Source organism: Phyllobates terribilis, unplaced genomic scaffold (assembly GCF_046119375.1).
Source record: "Phyllobates terribilis strain yellow unplaced genomic scaffold, ASM4611937v1 Scaffold_14__1_contigs__length_39327217, whole genome shotgun sequence".
NCBI lineage: Eukaryota > Metazoa > Chordata > Amphibia > Anura > Dendrobatidae > Phyllobates > Phyllobates terribilis.
Genome location: NW_027362774.1, coordinates 22,667,031 through 22,687,530, shown reverse-complemented (window position 1 = coordinate 22,687,530; position 20,500 = coordinate 22,667,031). Strand labels below are relative to the sequence as shown.

Here is a 20,500-nt window from a genome sequence, read left to right as displayed (position 1 = left end):
TCAGTAATGTAATGTATGTACACAGTGACTGCACCAGCAGAATAGTGAGTGCCGCTCTGGAGTATAATGCAGGATGTAACTCAGGATCAGTACAGGATCAGTAATGTAATGTATATACACAGTGACTGTACCAGCAGAATAGAGAGTGCAGCTCTGGAGTATAATACAGGATGTAACTCAGGATCAGTACAGGATCAGTAATGTAATGTATGCACACAGTGACTGCTCCAGCAGAATAGTGAGTGCAGCTCTGGAGTATAATACAGGATGTAACTCAGGATCAGTAATGTAATGTATATACACAGTGACTGTACCAGCAGAATAGAGAGTGCAGCTCTGGAGTATAATACAGGAAGTAACTCAGGATCAGTACAGGATCAGTAATCTAATGTATGTACACAGTGACTCCAGCAGCAGAATAGAGAGTGCAGCTTTGGAGTATAATACAGGATGTAACTCAGGATCAGTACTGGATCAGTAATGTAATGTATATACACAGTGACTGCACGAGCAGAATAGAGAGTACAGCTCTGGAGTATAATACAGAATGTAACTCAGGATCAGTACAGGATCAGTAATGTAATGTATGTACACTGTGACTGCAGCAGCAGAACAATGAGTGCAGATCTGGAGTATAATACAGGATGTAACTCAGGATCAGTACAGGATCAGTAATGTAATGTATGTACACAGTGACTGCACCAGCAGCATACTGGGTGCAGCTCTGATCAGCTGCTAGTCAGTGTGGTGATTGCGGATGTGGTGGCTGCAGATCCTGCTGTGTGCTCCTGATCTCTGAGAAACCAACACCTCTCCACCTGGGGACCTGCTCTCTCGCTTACCCAGGGAGGGAGCGGGTTTCTGGGATGAGTGAAGGAGCCAACCCCAGGCTTCTGCTTCCCGAATCAGGCCGGCGGGGGGCAGAAGAAACCAGCAACCGGCCTGCACATCAGAGGACTCGGGGGTGAGACGCTCCACCAGGAGTCGCAGCAATGTGGCTCCTACTCCCCCGGGATTGTGGAGACCCCTAGAAGCCGCAAGGCTTCCAGCATGGAGGAAAAGCCTGACAGCGACGTGCATGATGGCGCTCCTTCCGGAGGAAAGCTGAGTACTCACGGAGGTGAGGCCGACCTCCCTGAGGGGGGTTGGGCGCTGCAGGAGTCTGTGTCCACCTATGCCTCCCGGGTCATGATCCATCTCCGTGAGTATGAAGATGCCAGTAAGCTGGTCAGGAGACTTTGGGAGGAGCTGCGCTGCACAAGCGCAAAAGCTGCAGGTGCCTCCAAACCAAGGAAGGCCAAGCTCCAAGCGGAGATAAAAAGACTGACCAGTGAAATTCATCTCCTGGAACTTAGGAAAGCCACCATCAGGGAGCAGAGTGGTCCATTCAAAGAAAAACTTATAAATGAAGACCGCTTTAGAGAAATGGCTGATACCAGAGAGCAAAGGCAGATGGGGCTGCTGCCTGAGAGCCAGGTGGATGATGAGAGTGATGATGACCAGCAGGAAGCCCCACCTGGCAGCCTGCAAAGTCACCCGCAGGCCACGTGCAGCGAGCTGCCTGCAGGACAGGCGACAGTGACATCCGGTCGCAGTTCTGCCGGCTCAGGGGAGGACAGTGACAGCAGCGGCCAGGGAGGGGCGCTAATGGCCGAGATTAAGCTCCTGGAGTCCCCAGTGTGCCTCCAAAACTTCCATCTTGGTGACGATCTTCCAGAAGAGGCACCTGGGGGCCAAAAAAAGGCAAAGAAGACCAAGCCAAAGCTGCAGGAAGCGGTAAGCTATGTCTATGCCCCCCTCCCTGTATCCCCTGAGTCGGCGGCAGGCTCAGCTCGCTGTATAAGCCCCGTTGCCCAGCCCAGCCCGGGTTCTGCTGTGGATCCGGTGCAAAGGCGCGGGGAGATTGCACAGCGCGGTAGTGAGGCGCAGAGCTCCGTCTCTGCTTGTAGTAGCGGGGACGCAGCAGGAGGTGCATCAGCCGAGAGGCTGGACAGTGAGGGCGGCCCGGCGGCGGGCGTTACGTCAGGCCACAATGCTGTGGTGCGCTCCTCAGTGGGAGGGGGGAGCAGCCCGGTGTCGGGGGCAGCTCCGGTAGCCTCGGCACCTCTGAATGCTGTTGCCGCTGATCACTTAGTTGAGAAGCGGCGGCAGTGTGAGGGGGCTGTCGGGGCTGAGCGTTCCGGTCCTCCCACTAAAGTGCTATTTTGTGTTGGCGTCGCTGGTCCAGAAGATCCTGATGCTAAAGATCAGCGGCACCTAACAGCAGCTAAAGATCAGCGGCACATTATACCGAATGCCAAACAGCGGAAATTACCGACCGATGATGTGGAGGGCATACATAAGACCGAGGGTGAGGTCGCCTCCAGTTCCATGGAGGTGACTGAGCCCCTTGTGCCTGATGCGGAGGTCAAAATGTCATCCGCCATTGTTACTGGTCCAGCAGGAATGAATGTGGTGGTGGGGGTGAATGAGGCTAATTGTTGGAACCTTGCTCTTAGGTTTTTTCCTTTGCTGGTCACATGACCTTGTTGGCCTATTTAATCCTGCTCCGCCCTTCTGGCTTTGCTGGACTTCATTGTATAACTACTTTCTAGCTAGCCTGTGCTCTGTATCTAACTCTGTTAGTTTGCTTGGTCTACGGACCTCTATGTTCTATATATTTTGTTTGTTCGTCTGTCTGCTACTATTTCTGTTAGGAGGTGTCCCATTTTCCTCCCAGTCCTTAGTACTTGTAGGGATTCCTTCCCCACATCTATAGGTCTCCGTACAGACTAGCTTAGGACTTTAGCAGGTCTGATCGCAGGATCAGGTTCCCTGTTACATCGTAGGGATAAAGCTGAGTTCTATCGTAGGGACAGATCTCCTCTCTTTCCTTAGCTCTGGTAGCAGAACATAACAGTAAGTCCAGCCTGCAAATTCTCTAAGGAAAGATTTTTCTGTTCCATCATGGTGTCGGTTCAGCATTTGGCTCATCGCCTGCAGGGACTCTCTCTGGAGGTGGCCAAGCTCCGTCAGCACGTGAGTAACTGTCCTGGAGCACATTTCTTGGAGCCTAAGGTATGTTTGCCGGATTTATTTTTTGGTGAACACCGAGAATTTTTTTCATTTAAAAATGCTTGCTTATTGTATTTTCGTTTGAGACCCAAGTCCTCTGGGGATGAATCCCAGCGCATAGGGTTCATAATGTCACTTTTGCGCAAAGAGCCTCAGGAGTGGGCCTTTTCTTTGCAACCTAGTGATACATGCTTCAGATCAGTGGATAGTTTTTTTTCTGCTTTGGGACTATTATATGATGATCCTGACCGTGTCGCATCAGCTGAGACTGAGTTGAGACGTTTGAAACAGGGATCAGGTAATGTGGAAAAATATTGTACTCATTTCCGTCGTTGGTCTACTCAAACAGGGTGGAACGATTCTGCTCTGAAAAGTCTATTTCTTGCTGGGCTCAATGAAAGGGTTAAAGACCTGCTAATTGCTTATCCTACACCTGAAGATTTGCAACAGGCTATGCAATTAGCTATACGGGTGGATAGGAGACTGCGTGCAAGGGTTAATGAGAGCAAATCCTCTGCTATGTCAGTTTCTGGTTATGAGAATGTGTGTACTAACAGTGGTGAACCGATGGAGATTGGATCGGTGGCACCTCGCTCTCAAGAAAAAGACCGTAGATTTTTTGAAGGCTTGTATTTCTATTGCGGAAAATCTGGTCATTTGATTAAAGGCTGTGAGCTTCGTATGAAGAAAGAAAAAAAAATGGTCAGTCATGCCCGTATTGCCTGTTTAAATTCCAAGGGTGTATTTTTAGCTGCTTCCACGATTGCGCAGGAAAAATTAATGGAATTTCGGGTGTTTGTTGATTGTGGGTCTACTCTGAATGTAATTGATGGGGGATTCTTGGAAAGACTCAATTTAAAACCCGAACCTTTATCATCCCCCATTGCTGTGGTTTCTGTGGATGGTTCCCCTTTGAAGAATATTACTCTCAAGGTCTGTGAATTTCCTCTCACTATTAATGGTGTTCACCATGAGAAATTGGATTTGGTAGTTTTGAATAACTTGCCTTCTCCAGTAATATTGGGATTGCCCTGGTTAAAATTTCACAATCCTGTACTGGATTGGTCTACCAGTGAAATTAAATCCTGGAGCCATAAATGTTATGACAAGTGTTGTAATGGGCGTATTGCAGCTTTGGATAGGGGAGAATTGCCTGTTCCTATTCAGGATTTTTGGAGAGTTTTTTCTGAGAAGGAATCGCAGGTTTTGCCTCCTCATAGAGACTATGATTGTTCTATTGAATTTGTCCCTGGAGCGACTCTTCCTAAAAGTCGTTTATTTAACCTTACTATTCCTGAGAGGAAGGCTTTGGAGGAATACATACAGACAAGTTTGGCCGCCGGTCACATTAGGCCCTCTAAGTCTCCTGTGGCGGTTGGATTTTTTTTTCTTAAAAAAAAGGACGGCGGTTTACGTCCTTGTCTGGATTTTCGTGAGATTAACAAAATTACTGTATGCAATCCTTACCCACTGCCATTGATTCCTGATCTGTTTAACCAGTTAATGGGGGCCAAGTGGTTCTCTAAAATTGACCTTAAGGGGGCATACAATCTGTTGCGCATGAAGGAGGGTGACGAATGGAAGACTGCTTTTAACACTCCTGTGGGTCATTTTGAGAATCTGGTTATGCCTTTTGGTCTTACTAATGCTCCTGCATTTTTTCAGAATCTTATTAATGACATCCTTAGACCTTTGATCGGCAAAAATGTGGTTGTGTATTTGGATGACATTTTGATTTATTCGCCGGATCTGGAGTCTCATTGGCGGAGCGTACGTGAGGTATTACAGTTGTTAATGGACAATTCGCTCTTTGCTAAGCTGGAGAAATGTGAGTTCGCTGTACAGAGAATTAGTTTTTTGGGTTACATTATCTCCAGCGAAGGTTTTGAGATGGACCCGGTTAAAGTTCAAGCTGTACAGGAATGGCCTAGGCCTATTGGTTTGAAATCGATACAGAGGTTTTTAGGTTTCGCCAATTATTACAGAAAATTCATAAAAAATTTTTCTAGTATTGTCAAACCTCTGACTGATCTCACCAGGAAAGGTGCTGATGCGGTTCAGTGGTCTTCTGAGGCCATTGAAGCTTTTGTGTATCTCAAGGAGAGGTTCACCTCTGCTCCCATCCTTATGCAGCCTGATGTTACTAGGCCGTTTTTGGTTGAGGTTGATGCTTCCTCTGTGGGGGTTGGCGCAGTATTGTCTCAGGATAACGGGGATGGAGTACATCCCTGTGCCTTTTTTTCAAAAAAATTTTCGGAGACTGAACTGAATTACGATATTGGTAATCGGGAATTATTGGCTATTAAACTCGCATTTGAACACTGGCGCCACTTCTTGGAAGGTGCGGAATTTCCCGTTCAGGTTCTTACGGATCATAAAAATCTGATTTATCTTGATGCTGCCAAGCGCCTGAATGCCCGTCAGGCTAGGTGGGCACTGTTTTTCTCGCGGTTTAATTTCTCCGTTACTTACATCCCTGGTACTAAGAATGTTAAGGCGGATGCCTTGTCTCGCAGTTTTTCTCCCATAGTCGGTGCTGAGAAAGAGGAGAACATTTTACAAGAAGGTGTTGTGATAGCTGCTTTGGACTCCGTTTTGGAAGATGAGATTCTTAAAGCACAGGAGAATGCCCCATCTAACACTTCTCATGGGAGGTTGTTTGTGCCTGGGACCTTTAGGAGAGATTTGTTTGTTGAGTGTCACGAATCTCGGTTGGCAGGTCATCCCGGAATCTCTGAGACCAAGAGACTGGTGGGTCGCAGTTTTTGGTGGCCTGGATGGCAGAAGGAAGTCATTAAGTGGGTGCGTCAATGTACTATATGTGCTAGATCTAAGTCCTCACATACTCCTGCTGCGGGGTTGCTTTGTCCTTTGGAGGTTCCCAGTGCTCCTTGGACACATTTGGCTATGGACTTTATAACTGACCTTCCCCCCTCTGAGGGTTTTACTGTCATCTGGGTGGTCGTGGACCGTTTTAGCAAGATGTGTCACTTGGTTCCCTTCGTCAAACTGCCCTGCGCTAAAACTCTCGCTAAGGCCTTTGTCAAGGAAATTGTCAGACTTCATGGCGTTCCTACTGACATTGTTTCTGATAGGGGTCCTCAGTTCGTGGCTCGTTTTTGGCGTGCCTTTTATGACAGGTTGGGAGTTCATTTGTCGTTCTCGTCCGGATATCATCCTGAATCTAATGGCCAGACAGAAAGGAAAAACCAGGATGTTGAGCAGTTCTTGCGTTGTTTTGTGGCAGACAATCAAGAGGGGTGGTCTGAGTTTCTGCCACTTGCTGAATTTGCTCTGAACAATCATACATCTTCTTCTGCTGGTTGTTCGCCTTTTTTTTGTTGTTCTGGGAGACATCCGTCGTTTGGGTCGTTCTCCAAGTTGGGATCTGCCGTGCCTGAGGAGGAGAATTTTTCCGGTGATTTGGAGAGAGTTTGGACGGATGTGCGTGGTAATCTTCAGGAGGCCAACAGAAAATCTAAAGACTACTTTGATAGGAAACGACAGGAGGTTTTGTTCGCTGTTGGTGACATGGTTTGGTTGTCCTCTAGGAATCTGCGGTTGAGGATTCCTTCTAAGAAATTGGGTCCCAAGTTTGTAGGGCCCTTTAAGGTGCTTCAGGTTGTCAACCAATCTGCTGTTAGGTTGGAGGTTCCTACCTCCTGGAGAATTAATCCGGTATTTCATGTCTCTCTGTTAAAAAAAGCTGTTGTGTCGGATGGTGACGCCTCTGCCTCTGTTCCTCCGGTGGTGGAGGACGGGGAATATGAAATTTCTCGCATCCTTAACTCTAGACGGTATAGAGGTAGTTTGCAGTATCTTGTGGCCTGGAAAGGTTTCGGACCCGAGGATAACTCTTGGGTGAGGTCAGATGATGTTTCTGCGTCCAGACTTATCAGAGCGTTTCACAGGAGATTTCCTGATAAGCCTGGTCCTAGGGGATCCGGAGGATCCTCTTAGAAGGGGGGGTACTGTTAGAACCTTGCTCTTAGGTTTTTTCCTTTGCTGGTCACATGACCTTGTTGGCCTATTTAATCCTGCTCCGCCCTTCTGGCTTTGCTGGACTTCATTGTATAACTACTTTCTAGCTAGCCTGTGCTCTGTATCTAACTCTGTTAGTTTGCTTGGTCTACGGACCTCTATGTTCTATATATTTTGTTTGTTCGTCTGTCTGCTACTATTTCTGTTAGGAGGTGTCCCATTTTCCTCCCAGTCCTTAGTACTTGTAGGGATTCCTTCCCCACATCTATAGGTCTCCGTACAGACTAGCTTAGGACTTTAGCAGGTCTGATCGCAGGATCAGGTCCCCTGTTACATCGTAGGGATAAAGCTGAGTTCTATCGTAGGGACAGATCTCCTCTCTTTCCTTAGCTCTGGTAGCAGAACATAACACTAATTCATTGTCTAGTGGTGTGGTTGCTGGTTTGGTGGAGGGTGAGATGGAGGTGGGTAATCGTGATGCTGTTGGGGCTGATGTGGTCACTGGTCCGGTTGCCCCCCCGGGGGTGGCAACACCTGTCCAGAGTTATGCCAGTGTCACCTCCGGGGCAAATAGGGCATCCTCCTCATCTCCGGGCTTTGGGGACGGCATGTTGCAACGGCGCCTTCTGGAGGCTCTAAAGAAGGGGGAGAGATCAATAATTGTAGAGGGTCGAGAAGTTGATCTATCTTTCTGGATAGAGAGGCATGGCCTTGGGGCCTTCCGAGAGCAAAAAGGGGGGGATACAGTGTGGTCCCTCCCAACAGCCGGGCCAGGCAGTGTGCGTAGGAATGTGGTTCGTCTTCGGTGGAGGGGCAGTGATGCATGTCCGCCAAGGTCTAAAGTTGTGGAGCTCCTGCTGAGGATGGGCTTCAAGGCGATTGACATCTACGCCTTGATACATCCCTATTCCACGCCTGAGTTTGATGTCAACTTTGTTCGGCCGGAGGGGCTTGAGCTCTTCTGGGCGAATTATGAGTTGGCAAAAAATGAGCCCGGCTGGCGAGACTTTGCCGTTCAGGCAGTGTCTCGCCAAAACCAGATCAAGAAAGTGACCGTGATGACTCGTAACGAGTCGATTTCTTGCTATGACATCATGACGTGGCCTGGTCGGTATGGAGATGTGGTGGAGATGCCAAAGAAAAACCGCGACGAGTTTGGTATCTGGTCAGGGGCCTGGACGTTTATGGTAAAACTTAAGCGTTCAGGTGGTACGGTTGCCCACATTCCATCATCTGCCTTCCTGGGTAGGGATCGTATCCTGGTCTTCTACCAGGGGCAACCGAAGCTCTGTCACAGGTGCGGCGACCCCACACACTTCAGTGCAAACTGCACTGTGCAGAAATGCGCGTTGTGTGGGGGTGTCGGCCATCTTGCTGCCTCTTGTGTGGAGATTAGGTGCCACCTGTGTGGTGAGTTAGGTCACCCATTCAGCCGTTGTCCTCGCTCCTTCGCTAATGCAGTCGAGACCCCGGTGGGAGAAAGCCATGAGGCCGATTCTGATGGGGAGGGGACTAGCAGGGGTGAGGGAGCTGAGGGGCCAGGGAAGAAAAGCAATAAAAAGACGCCTGCCCAGCTGAGGCGTCTAGACAAGCGCAGACTACAGAGGGAGCGAGGCGAGCCCCGGGCTACTGGGGCAGCCCCTGTCCTGGATGCCAGTCTTGCTGCTGAGGCCCCGAGGGATGATGAGTTGGATGAGGAGGTCAGGAGGATCCACAGGGAGGAAACTGCCTCTGCCTCAAAATCCTCCCATTATGAAAGTATGGATGAGGATAATAAGCGGTGGCTAGAGAACAAGCGTAAGCTCGGCACCAAAAAGTAGAAAAAGAAGGGAGATAAAACATCTTCTCCCGCTCTGACCAAGGAAGGTAAAACTGACTCCCCTCTGGTTGGTCTTTCTAACCAGTTCCAAGCCCTTGATAACATCTCTTCCTCTGAGGAGGAGGCTGAGGGTGAGGTTCCGGCTTCAGCGGAGCTTACAGGGGGCGCCGAGTCTCCTTCTCCTCGGGATGCAAGGTCCTTGGGGGGAGGGACTGGCCCTGAGTCCAGAGACGAGGACGAGAAAAGAAGGAAAAATGCTGGAATGGACACCTCTGTGTCATTAAATAGGGGGAAGGATTCCTCCTCTGAGGCAGAGAATAAGGGGAGTGGGAAGAGGAAAGCCATCTAACTCAATCACCAATGATGGCGGTACCCACTCCATTGACGCTGGCGTCCATTAATGTCGCCAGCATTAAGTCAAATATGGCTAGATTTGCGGCCTTTGATTTTCTCAGCAGGGTTGAAGCTGACATTTTCTTTTTGCAAGAGACCAGGCTGCCAAATATGGCAGAGGTGTTTATAGCTAAGAGGGAGTGGAGACTCGGGCCCTCCTATTGGTCTCTTGCGGCCGAGCCGTATAGCGGAGTGGCAGTCCTTTTTACCGCACCGATAGAATGCCGACGGGTTATTGAGTTAGAAATGGGGAGGTGCCTGATATTAGATGTCCTCATGAAGGGACAAGAGCTCCGGCTCATTAACATCTATGGTCCCCAATCTAAGTGGGACCGGAAGTGTCTCTTTATGAGGATCAAGCCCTACCTTTTTACGAGTCGGCAGGTCGTCTTTGGAGGGGACTTCAACACTGTCGCGAGGCCCCGGGATAGAGGAGGTTCCAGAGACAAGCTGACTTATGATAGCGTCGCCCTTAATAGTATAGCTAGTGAGGCTCGCCTGGTGGATGTCCACATCCGGCACACCGCAGGCCACGAGGGGTTCACTTATCATAGAGGTAACTGTAGGTCCAGGATAGACAGGTTTTATTTAAAGGAGGAAGCCATCTCTTCAGCAGTATCTGTTGTTGAGGTGGAGTTCTCCGATCACTGTTTGATTTTGTTTTCCTTGAATGTTACAGAGACCCTCCGGATGGGAAGAGGCTTTTGGAGGCTCAATTCGTCTCTCTTGGAAGAAGCGGAGATAAGACAGTCCTTTGAAGATTTTCTTCAGAGCCAGGTACCCTTACTGGATCTTTGTAGTAGTAAGTCAGAGTGGTGGGAGATGTTTAAGAAAAGGGTGGCGAGATTCTTCCGCCAGCTCTCGAGCCTCAAGAGCCTGGACAGGTATCGCCTGTATCAGGGCCTGAGGAGGAAACTCGAGCATCTTGTCTCAACTGGAGGTAGCCGCGAGGAGATCTCCAGAGTGAAATCTTTGCTAATGAGGTGTCAGTATGATAGACACGCATCTTTGGTTTTTGAGAGGGATTACGGGAAGTACCGCTCGCCCGACCCTTACAGAAACTGCAAGATGTCAGTGAATAGTAAAGTTGTTACAGGACTGGTTGACACTGCGGGGTCCCTGAAAAGATCCAGATCAGGGATCCTGGAGGTCGTCAGATCCTTCTACTCGCACCTCTTGGGGAAGAGGGATCTGGATTGGGATGAGATGTCGGCTTTTCTGGCTGAAGCCGTCCCCGAACCAGGGGTAGACCCCTCTCTTGGTGTTTTGACAGAGATGATCAGGGAAGAGGAAGTTAAGTTGGCGATTGAAGGGCTTGCCCTAAAGAAATCTCCCGGTCCAGATGGCTTAACATCTGAATTCTATAAGACCTTTAAGGACGCCTTGGTTCCCCTCTTGACTGAGGTATTCAACGAGTGTCTTTCCTCGGGCACTCTGCCAAAGTCAATGAGGAGGTCTGCCCTGATCATCTTGTCAAAGGGTAAGGACCCATCTTGCATTGAGAATTGGCGTCCCATAGCGCTTCTCAATGCAAACAGGAAGGTTTTGGCAAAGGTGCTGTTTAATCGGCTGGTGAAATTTGCACCCCAGCTCCTTTCGGGGGCCCAGCATTGCTCTGTTCCGGGCCGCAGTACAATTAGTGCTGTACTCTGTGTCCGAGAGGCCGTGGAGCAGGGTAGGGCTGGTCACTGGAAGGGGTACATGCTGTCATTGGACCAGGCAAAAGCGTTTGATCGGGTTAACCATGAGTACCTCTGGTCTGTCCTTCTGAGGTATGGCCTACCGGGGGGGTTTGTTGATTGGCTTAAGACCTTGTACGCTGGGGCAGAGAGTTTCCCGCTTGTGAACGGTTGGATTGGCAGCTCTTTTGAGGTTGGGTGTGGTGTTCGCCAGGGTTGTCCCTTGAGCCCGCTACTGTACGTGTTTGCGATTGACCCACTTCTTAGGAGGGTGGAGCGTGGACCGTTGGCTGGGATCGGGATGGACCGGGCAGCACCAGAAGCCACTCTGAGAGTGGTGGCGTATGCCGATGACATCACCGTTTTTGTTTCCTCTGATGGGGAGGCAGAATGGCTGATGTCAGAGGTAAATCGCTACTCGGAGGCATCCGGGTCTAAGATCAACTGGGATAAGTGTGAGAGTCTCTGGCTGGGAGGAGGAGATCCTGGTTTTGATCTCCCGGACACCCTTCCAGAACCCAAAGTCTCTGTAAAAGTTCTTGGCATCGAATTTGGCCAGGGGGATTACCCCAAACAAAATTGGGACAGCAGGCTAGAGATCGCCACTCAGAAGGTGAACCAATGGAAGGCTTGGTCTTTGACCCTAAGGGAAAGGATAAACCTGATCAAAACTTACCTGCTCCCTTTGCTGATCTATCTGGGCAGTATGTGCATCTTGCCGGAGCCTCTCTGGACTCGGGTCTACAGTTTGTTCTTCCAACTGTTATGGGGGAATAGACTGAACCTGGTCAAGAGGGAGGTTACTTACCGTACGAGGAGACTAGGAGGGTTGGGTATGGTCAACCCTGTGGTATTCCTTGTGAATACCTTCATTAAGATCAATATTGCAAACCTCTGGAAAGAGAGGGCTCCTCCGTGGGTATTCTCCTGTAAGGGATTGTTTCAGCCTTTCTTCCAGGAATGGGAGACAGGAGGGCAAGTGAAGGATCTACGCACACCGCATGGACATCTCCCGGCTTACGCTACCGTGGTTCTGAAGGTAATTCGCTGGTGGGGTCTGGGAATGTGGGAGGTCAGGACTCTGCCAAGGAAGCTCCTTGACAAAAGGGTTCTGTTGACCCATTTTCAGAGGCCTCTGGCGCTCAGGGATTGCCCAAGTCAGGATCTTGGGGTGGGTCTGCATCTTTTGAATTCTATCAGGATCCCCTCGAAGGTTTGGGACTTGGCTTGGCGCTGCTTCCATGGGAAACTGTGTGTGAGGGACAATCTGAAGTGTAGGAGCTCTGAGGACAGGAACTGTCCTCGGGAGCATTGTGGTACCATGCTTGAAAGCATGGACCACTTCCTGCTTTGTTGTCCCTTTAACACAGAGGTGTACAACAGGGTGGGCGCCTCCATTGGCTGGCCCCGGCTGGCCGTTCTCTCTTATGCGGAATGGGCCTATGGAGCATTCAGGGACCTGGGTGGTCGGGAACGCTGCACCTTATTTCTAGTTAGCGTAGTGGTTAGGTATCACACGTGGAACGCACGGTGCTTAGTATCGACGCAGCGGAAAATCCTCCCAGTGGACGATGTGTTTAGGACCATACTCGGTGACCTGGTGAAGGTGCGTTCTCTGGAGTATGAGAGACTGAGAACACGGAGGGCCGCTCTCCTCTGGAGGGGCTTTTCTTTTAGTGTGCCATAGTCTGGTCATCTCCCCTCCTGGTGGTGGGCTGCTGCTGACACCATAGATTTTTGTTTTTGATCAGTAGACAGTGATGTAGGGCTGCAGGCGCCGAACTTGGGCTTTGTCAGTTGTGGTTATTCTATTGTTTGTTTCTGTATATATTGTATATATGGGTTTGGGTGTAGGTGTTAGGTTAGGTGGTGGGAAAAGGGGGGAGGTGGGTTCATCTTGTGGGACACTGGTTATTTGGGTGAAAAACTGGCACTGCCTGATCTGTCCTATGGATGTTGGACATGGACTGTGGCATGAGGCGCAGGACCAGCTCTCAGGTCAGTGCCGGGGAGGGACTGGTGGGCTCGAGTGTGGGGGGTTTTGTTTTGTCTTGTATATATTTGTATAGTTAGTATTTATTTTATTAAAAAAAAAGAAAAAGAATGTATATATTAGTTTGTATATAATTTGTCGGTTATTGTTTATTATATTGTTGTTATTTGTTTGGTAACCGGACCAGATGTCATGGTGTAGGTAGTTATTATTGTGTATATATGTATAATATGTGTGTGAGGAGAGGGAGCGGCTGGACCAGTTCATTACATTGTTTATTTTCTGGTTATTAATTTTGTTATGTTTCTGTTATTATTATTGTTATGTTTTTCATTTTTATAATAAAAGATCTACAGGATGTAACTCAGGATCAGTAATCTAATGTATGTACACAGTGACAGCACCAGCAGAATAGTGAGTGCAGCTCTGGAGTATAATACAGGATGTAACTCAGGATCAGTAATCTAATGTATGTACACAGTGACAGCACCAGCAGAATAGTGAGTGCAGCTCTGGAGTATAATACAGGATGTAACTCAGGATCAGTAATGCAATGTATGTACACAGTGACTGCACCAGCAGAATAGTGAGTGCAGCTCTGGAGTATAATACAGGATGTAACTCAGGATCAGTAATGTAATGTATGTACACAGTGACTGCACCAGCAGAATAGTGAGTGCAGCTCTGGAGTATAATACAGGATGTAACTCAGGATCAGTAATGTAATGTATGTACACAGTGACTGCACCAGCAGAATAGTGAGTGCAGCTCTGGAGTCTAATACTGGATGTAACTCAGGATCAGTAATGTAATGTATGTACACAGTGACTGCACCAGCAGAATAGCGAGTGCAGCTCTGGAGTATAATACAGGATGTAACTCAGGATCAGTACAGGATCAGTAATGTAATGTATGTACACAGTGACTGCACCAGCAGAATAGAGAGTGCAGCTCTGGAGTATAATACAGGTTGTAACTCAGGATCAGTACAGGATCAGTAATCTAATGAATGTACACAGTGACTCCACCAGCAGAATAGAGAGAGCAGCTCTGGAGTATAATACAGGATGTAACTGAGGATCAGTAATGTAATGTATGTACACAGTGACTGCACCAGCAGAATAGAGAGTGCAGCTCTGGAGTATAATACAGGTTGTAACTCAGGATCAGTACAGGATCAGTAATGTAATGTATGTACACAGTGACTGCACCAGCAGAATAGTGAGTGCAGCTCTGGAGTATAATACAGGATGTAACTCAGGATCAGTAATGTAATGTATGCACACAGTGACTGCACCAGCAGAATAGTGAGTTCAGCTCTGGAGTATAGTACAGGATGTAACTCAGGATCAGTAATGTAATGTATGTACACAGTGACTGCACCAGCAGAATAGTGAGTGCAGCTCTGCAGTATAATACAGGATATAACTCAGGATCAACACAGTATGAGTAATGTAATGGATTATGTATAGTAATGTTATAGCAGTCAAAATCTTCTTTCATTAGCTAAAGTAGAGAGCAGCCAGCGGATGTCACTTTAGCAGACCTAGATTACCTGTGCATCGCATATGCAGCTGCAACTTTAAGCCATGCGTGCTCTGGGGGGATTCATAAGAGTGACGGCACACTTGACAATTCAGACCGGACAACTCCTTTAAAGCAGAGTCTGTAAAAGGGCCTCCACCTACCATGTGCCATTTACGATATTGGTGTCTTCTTCTGAGACTTCTAGAGCTGGTATGTAATAGGATATTCCCTTGCAGCCATTATATGACTAATTTTAGCTTCGCCATTGATATTGTTTGTTCTCTGTAGGTCAACTTCAAACGGAAAAAAGGCGAAGTACTGATGAGATAATCCCAATAGGACAAAAGAGGAACATCGATGAACAGAAGATATATATTCTGCAAATAAAAGCAGTAAAAATAACATGAAACAAAAGAAGGCACTTCTAATAAAATAGATGTTGAAATTCAGCTTCGTTTCATTCTCCGGAGCGCAGCATTGTATTGTGACCGGATTAGCCTATTTACAATGCTTTATCGCACACATTACTTACTACAGAGCCTTCTCTGGAAACTGCCAGGGAATAAATCTTCGCTCATTAGTTTAAAGCAGAAATTTGTACTTAAAGTTTAGTAGTCCATAAAAGAAACCTCAATTTGCATGTAGCGCAGTGTTCTTCCTCGTGAGCTTGTTATCAGGACGACATAATTACCACTTCACTGTGTATAGGAGCTGTGCAATCCTTCCTGCTTCTATTAGAGAAATTCAGGTTCCGCTTCATTAAGGCAACACCGGCACTTATATGGCGATTAGAGACCGGCAGACTTCAGCTCAGGTATTTAGACCGCCTGACTGACCAGATGATTTCCATATAATATTGAAATATACTACAAGTATGAAGACTTTCTATGAGAATTAATCCATTACCTAGTAATAAGCAGCCAGAAATTCATTAAAAAATACCCTTCACTTTTCAAAACTATGTACTTTTTTACCCAGTATAAAAGCCGCTGTTCTCCTGAATCCGGCGCTGTTTCTCTTTTGTTCCTGCGCCTCTCTGTTCCTGATATACGACCACTTTTTCCTTGTATGTACATTTACTTGTATTAGCCAAGTGGGTGCAGTTCTGAAGAAGACACCCATTTGGCTAACAAGACTTAATTTACACTCAGGCAAGATGGAGTCATATCTCAGGAACAGAGAGGCGCAGGAATGTAAGGAAAACTATGCCAGATTCAGGAGAACAGTAGCTTTTACACCAAAAAAAAAATTATTTTTAAATTATATATTTATGGCAAGGGAGAGGTCCTCTTTAAACGGGTTCTCCTCTTTGATCAATGCTTTTTTGTTAGATGGAAATAAGGTATTCTCAAAGTAACCACCCTGCAGCTATTGTATGTAAACTATGGGAAGAAAGGAAGTATTCAATGTTTAAAAGGAAGGAATTCTTAGAAGGAAGTATTCAATGTCTCTCTAGCGCCACTACAGGATAAATTAAGTATTACACAGTGACAGTGCTCATTTATATCAAATGCTTGTTGCAGTTATGAAAAAAAAAAATGGGAATAAAATAGGAGCCAAAACTGGTGACTTCTCACCTGGTGATCGATCCTCTTTAAAGCCCCATTTAGCTCATAAGAACACTTGTTACTGATTACCGAATTTAAAGGGAACATGTCACGTTGATCATAGTGTCTGATCAGGTTCTAGAGCGGGAGGAGCTGAGCAGATTGATATATAGTTTTATTAGAAAAGGTTCAGTATAACATGTTCTTTTTGTTCTTAGGAGTCCAGTAGGAGTTCCTAAATAAGGACCACCCTATGGACTTCTAAGTTTAGGAAGCAGGAATTTAAAATATTTTTTTTCCATCAAAGTTAATCTGTTCAGCCTCACCTTTGCTATTACATGCTGACTGAAAATACAATGTTCAACACGATAATGTGAAATATTTTAATAAAACTCAAACTCCTATGTCAACCTATAGGTTTTCTGCTTTTTTGTCTCCCATCAACATATACACTGATGATATACATATATATATATATATATATATATATATATATATATATATATATATATATATATATATATATATATATCAGAAAAACCTGACCAGCACCTCCTAAGTGTGAACTGGTGCCAACTGCTGTATCTGCAAAATATACACAAAGAGCGCAGCAGCAAGAGATACAAAATAACAATGAAAATTTTAAGTCTAAACCGTATTATTGCTCAGCAAAATGTGCATACAAAAAATGAAGGATCTTAGCCCAAATATTGGCCAATTCATGTGTGCCCATCAACCACGGCAAGGTGACCTCCCGTCTGATGGGTACTGTTCTACACTACATGCCACTTTTGGGCTACAAGGCTACAAACATGTCTCTCCTGGGCTAATATATATACAGTGCAGTGCAAATTAATTGGGACAAAGCAAAAAAAAATCATATTTTTGAATATTTAATAATAAAATGTTATAATGCACTGTTACATACTAATTTTAGTAAGAAATATGTTCTCCTTTAGCAGATATGAGATTTTCAATGTGTTTTGGCATTGATTCTACCAAGTTTTTGCATAAATTCTTCAATTCTTCATCATGGAACCACACTTGTATGGCACTGTTTATCATGCGTTCTTTGGTTGTACAGTCCATTTTGCCAAGACGTCTCTTCACAATTCTCCACAAATTTTCTATAGTATTTACAGTGCTGTGCAAATTAATTGGGACAAAGCATATTTTAAGTAAAATCGTAAGTTGGTTACCAGTCAGTGATTCAGATGTTTTGGGGCTTTTTAACAGCTGATGGTACAGGGAGCTTATTTCCTGTTGATGGTATGATGAATTCATCCAAATACATAGTCCTTTTAAAACTTTTTATTGTGCCATTCATGCGTAAATTTGAAGGGACATTCCAACAAGATTTGGCTCCGTGACACAATTCCAAGTGTGTGAAGTAATTCCTGGAAGAAAATAAAGTAAAAGTGCTGGACTGGCCTGGCAATTCACCAGACTTACAGTATATGTATAATATAAATATCCATAAAAATATATGTGTGTATAAATATACACACATATAGATGTAGGATATAAATATCCATAAATATATATGTATATTATACATATATACTGTACATATACAGTACAGACCAAAAGTTTGGACACACCTTCTCATTTAAATATTTTTCTGTATTTTCATGACTATGAAAATTGTACATTCACACTGAAGGCATCAAAACTATGAATTAACACATGTGGAATTATATACTTAACAAAAAAGTGTGAAACAACTGAAAATATGTCTTATATTCTAGGTTCTTCAAAGTAGCCACCTTTTGCTTTGATGACTGCTTTGCACACTCTTGGCATTCTCTTGATGAGCTTCAAGAGGTAGTCACCGGAAATGGTTTTCACTTCACAGGTGTGCCCTGTCAGGGTTAATAAGTGGGATTTCTTGCCTTATAAATGGGGTTGGGACCATCAGTTGTGTTGTGCAGAAGTCTGGTGGATACACAGTTGATAGTCCTACTGAATAGACTGTTAGAATTTGTATTATGGCAAGAAAAAAGCAGCTAAGTAAAGAAAAATGAGTGGCCATCATTACTTTAAGAAATGAAGATCAGTCAGTGCGAAAAATTGGGAAAACTTAGAAAGTGTCCCCAAGTGCAGTTGCAAAAACCATCAAGCACACAAAGAAACTGGCTCACATGAGGACCGCCCAAGGAAAGGAAGACCAAGAGTCACCTCTGCTTCTGAGGATAAGTTTATCCGAGTCACCAGCCTCAGAAATCGCAGGTTAACAGCAGCTCAGATTAGAGACCAGGTCAATGCTACACAGAGTTCTAGCAGCAGACACATCTCTTCAACAACTGTTAAGAGGAGACTTTGTTCAGCAGGCCTTCATGGTAAAATAGCTGCTAGGAAACCACTGCTAAGGACAGGCAACAAGCAGAAGAGACTTGTTTGGGCTAAAGAACACAAGGAATGGACATTAGACCAGTGGAAATCTGTGCTTTGGTCTGATGAGTCCAAATTTGAGATCTTTGGTTCCAACCACCGTGTCTTTGTACGACACAGAAAAGGTGAACGGATGGACTCTACATGCCTGGTTCCCACCGTGAAGCATGGAGGAGGAGGTGTGATGGTGTGGGGGTGCTTTGCTGGTGACACTGTTGGAGATTTATTCAAAATTGAAGGCATACTGAACCAGCATGGCTACCACAGCATCTTGCAGCGGCATGCCATTCCATCCGGTTTGCGTTTAGTTGGACCATCATTTATTTTTCAACAGGACAATGGCCCCAAACACACCTCCAGGCTGTGTAAGGGCTATTTGACCAAGAAGGAGAGTGATGGGGTGCTACGCCAGATGACCTGGCCTCCACAGTCACCAGACCTGAACCCAATCGAGATGGTTTGGGGTGAGCTGGACCGCAGAGTGAAGCCAAAAGGGCCAACAAGTGCTAAGCATCCCTGGGAACTCCTTCAAGATTGTTGGAAGACCATTTCCGGTAACTACCTCTTGAAGCTCATCAAGAGAATGCCAAGAGTGTGCATGTGACGTGCCCCCTGGGCCGTGGGGTACCCGGTGCCGGGCCGGTAGATGCTGGGGGAATGTCACAGCGGCGTTGACCCGGTTCGTGACCCAGGGCGGTCAATAAAAAGGGTTATGTATAGGGGATTTATAGAGTTTTTATAGAGTTCGTGACGCCACCTGTGGAATGCGGCTAAGGGAGCCGCCGCTGCGGAGCAGTCCTCTGAAGCTGATGTTACTGCAGCAGGGATGGTGTGGCTCTCCACAGGAAGAGCTAGCTCCAGGGCAGTGTAGTTGATGTTGGTTGTGCTGGGCGTTGTAGTGCAGGGGTAGATGGCGCAGCAAGAAACACAGAGACAAGGAAGTGCAGTCCTCAGGGTCTTTACTCACGGTTATTGCAGTCCAAGTTACAGACATCAAAGTAACTTCCCATGCCGTGCTGCGTTTACTCAGTGAGGGGCTCAGTCCACCCCCAGGTAACTCCGGAGTACATAGCAAGACCCCCTTCTGTGTCTTCTCTCTGGCTGTCTCCCTGAACCTCATACCAAGTGTCCCTGTCCAGTACCTGCGGGCCTTGGCGGGCAACGTCTGTTCCGTCCCCTGGGTCCTATATAGCTACCTTCCTGGTATGGACTGTTGGCTACAGGACATGAAATACTGCAGCCTCCGGTTTCTAGTTAAGACGTACAGTCTTCCGCTAGCTGAGGGACCGGTTCCCTTTATGCAGCCTGACCCCTCCACCTCCCGGTAGATGCGGGCGTATGGGTGGCCTTCTGCACGGCCCGTACCCCTAGGGTCCTTTCTTCTGGTTCCTGGAGCCTTCCTGCTCCCTCTCCTCTCTTCTCTCCTTCTCCTCAGCCTTGGGCCTCACTGCATAGGCCAGCCTCTGGAGCAGAGGTCCTGCAGAGCCTCTGCTCCTGTCACTTTCCTCCTCTGACTAATCTGTCTTTCTAAGATGGCTTCTCTACTTATATCTTCCTTCTATGTGCTCCCCTTAACTACTTCCTCCACCCACACCCACTATGTGGTTCCCCTTACCAGCTAGGTTCGCCCAACTCCAGCCAGGAAAGGGGCTCAGCAAGTACGTGGGAGGCATCTTGCCCCTCCTGCTGGCCTGGAGTGGTGTGTTGGATGCAGGTGTTAGGGTCCTGAGATGTACTCCTTCCTTACCCGAGAGTGAGATGCCACATCTCTGGCTGAGATGCAACACCTCTGTGGCGACCGAACCCTCAGGGGCGCCACACATGAAGTCATCAAAGCAAAAGGTGGCTACTTTGAAGAACCTAGAATATAAGACATATTTTCAGTAGTTTCACACTTTTTTGTTAAGTATATAATTCCACATGTGGTAATTCATAGTTTTGATGCCTTCACTGTGAATGTACAATTTTCATAGTCATGAAAATACAGAAAAATCTTTAAATGAGAAGGTGTGTCCAAACTTTTGGTCTGTACTGTATAAATACATATATATGTATTTTTTATCTCTTATTTATAAATGTACGTGTGCGGTTTCTCCATACTGCACGCCGTTGTGAG

General features: G+C 46.6%; 1 protein-coding gene across 1 annotated transcript; it reads left to right on the top strand.

Annotated features, from left to right (window-relative positions):
- The first annotated feature begins 720 nt into the window (after positions 1–720).
- Positions 721–16,127, top strand: LOC141175950 (uncharacterized). Its single transcript, XM_073659941.1, has 2 exons — positions 721–1,776; positions 14,735–16,127. The coding sequence occupies exons 1-2, from the start codon at positions 1,051–1,053 to the stop codon at positions 14,774–14,776; spliced, it is 768 nt and encodes a 255-aa protein (XP_073516042.1). The 5' UTR covers positions 721–1,050; the 3' UTR covers positions 14,777–16,127.
- The last annotated feature ends 4,373 nt before the right edge of the window (positions 16,128–20,500 follow it).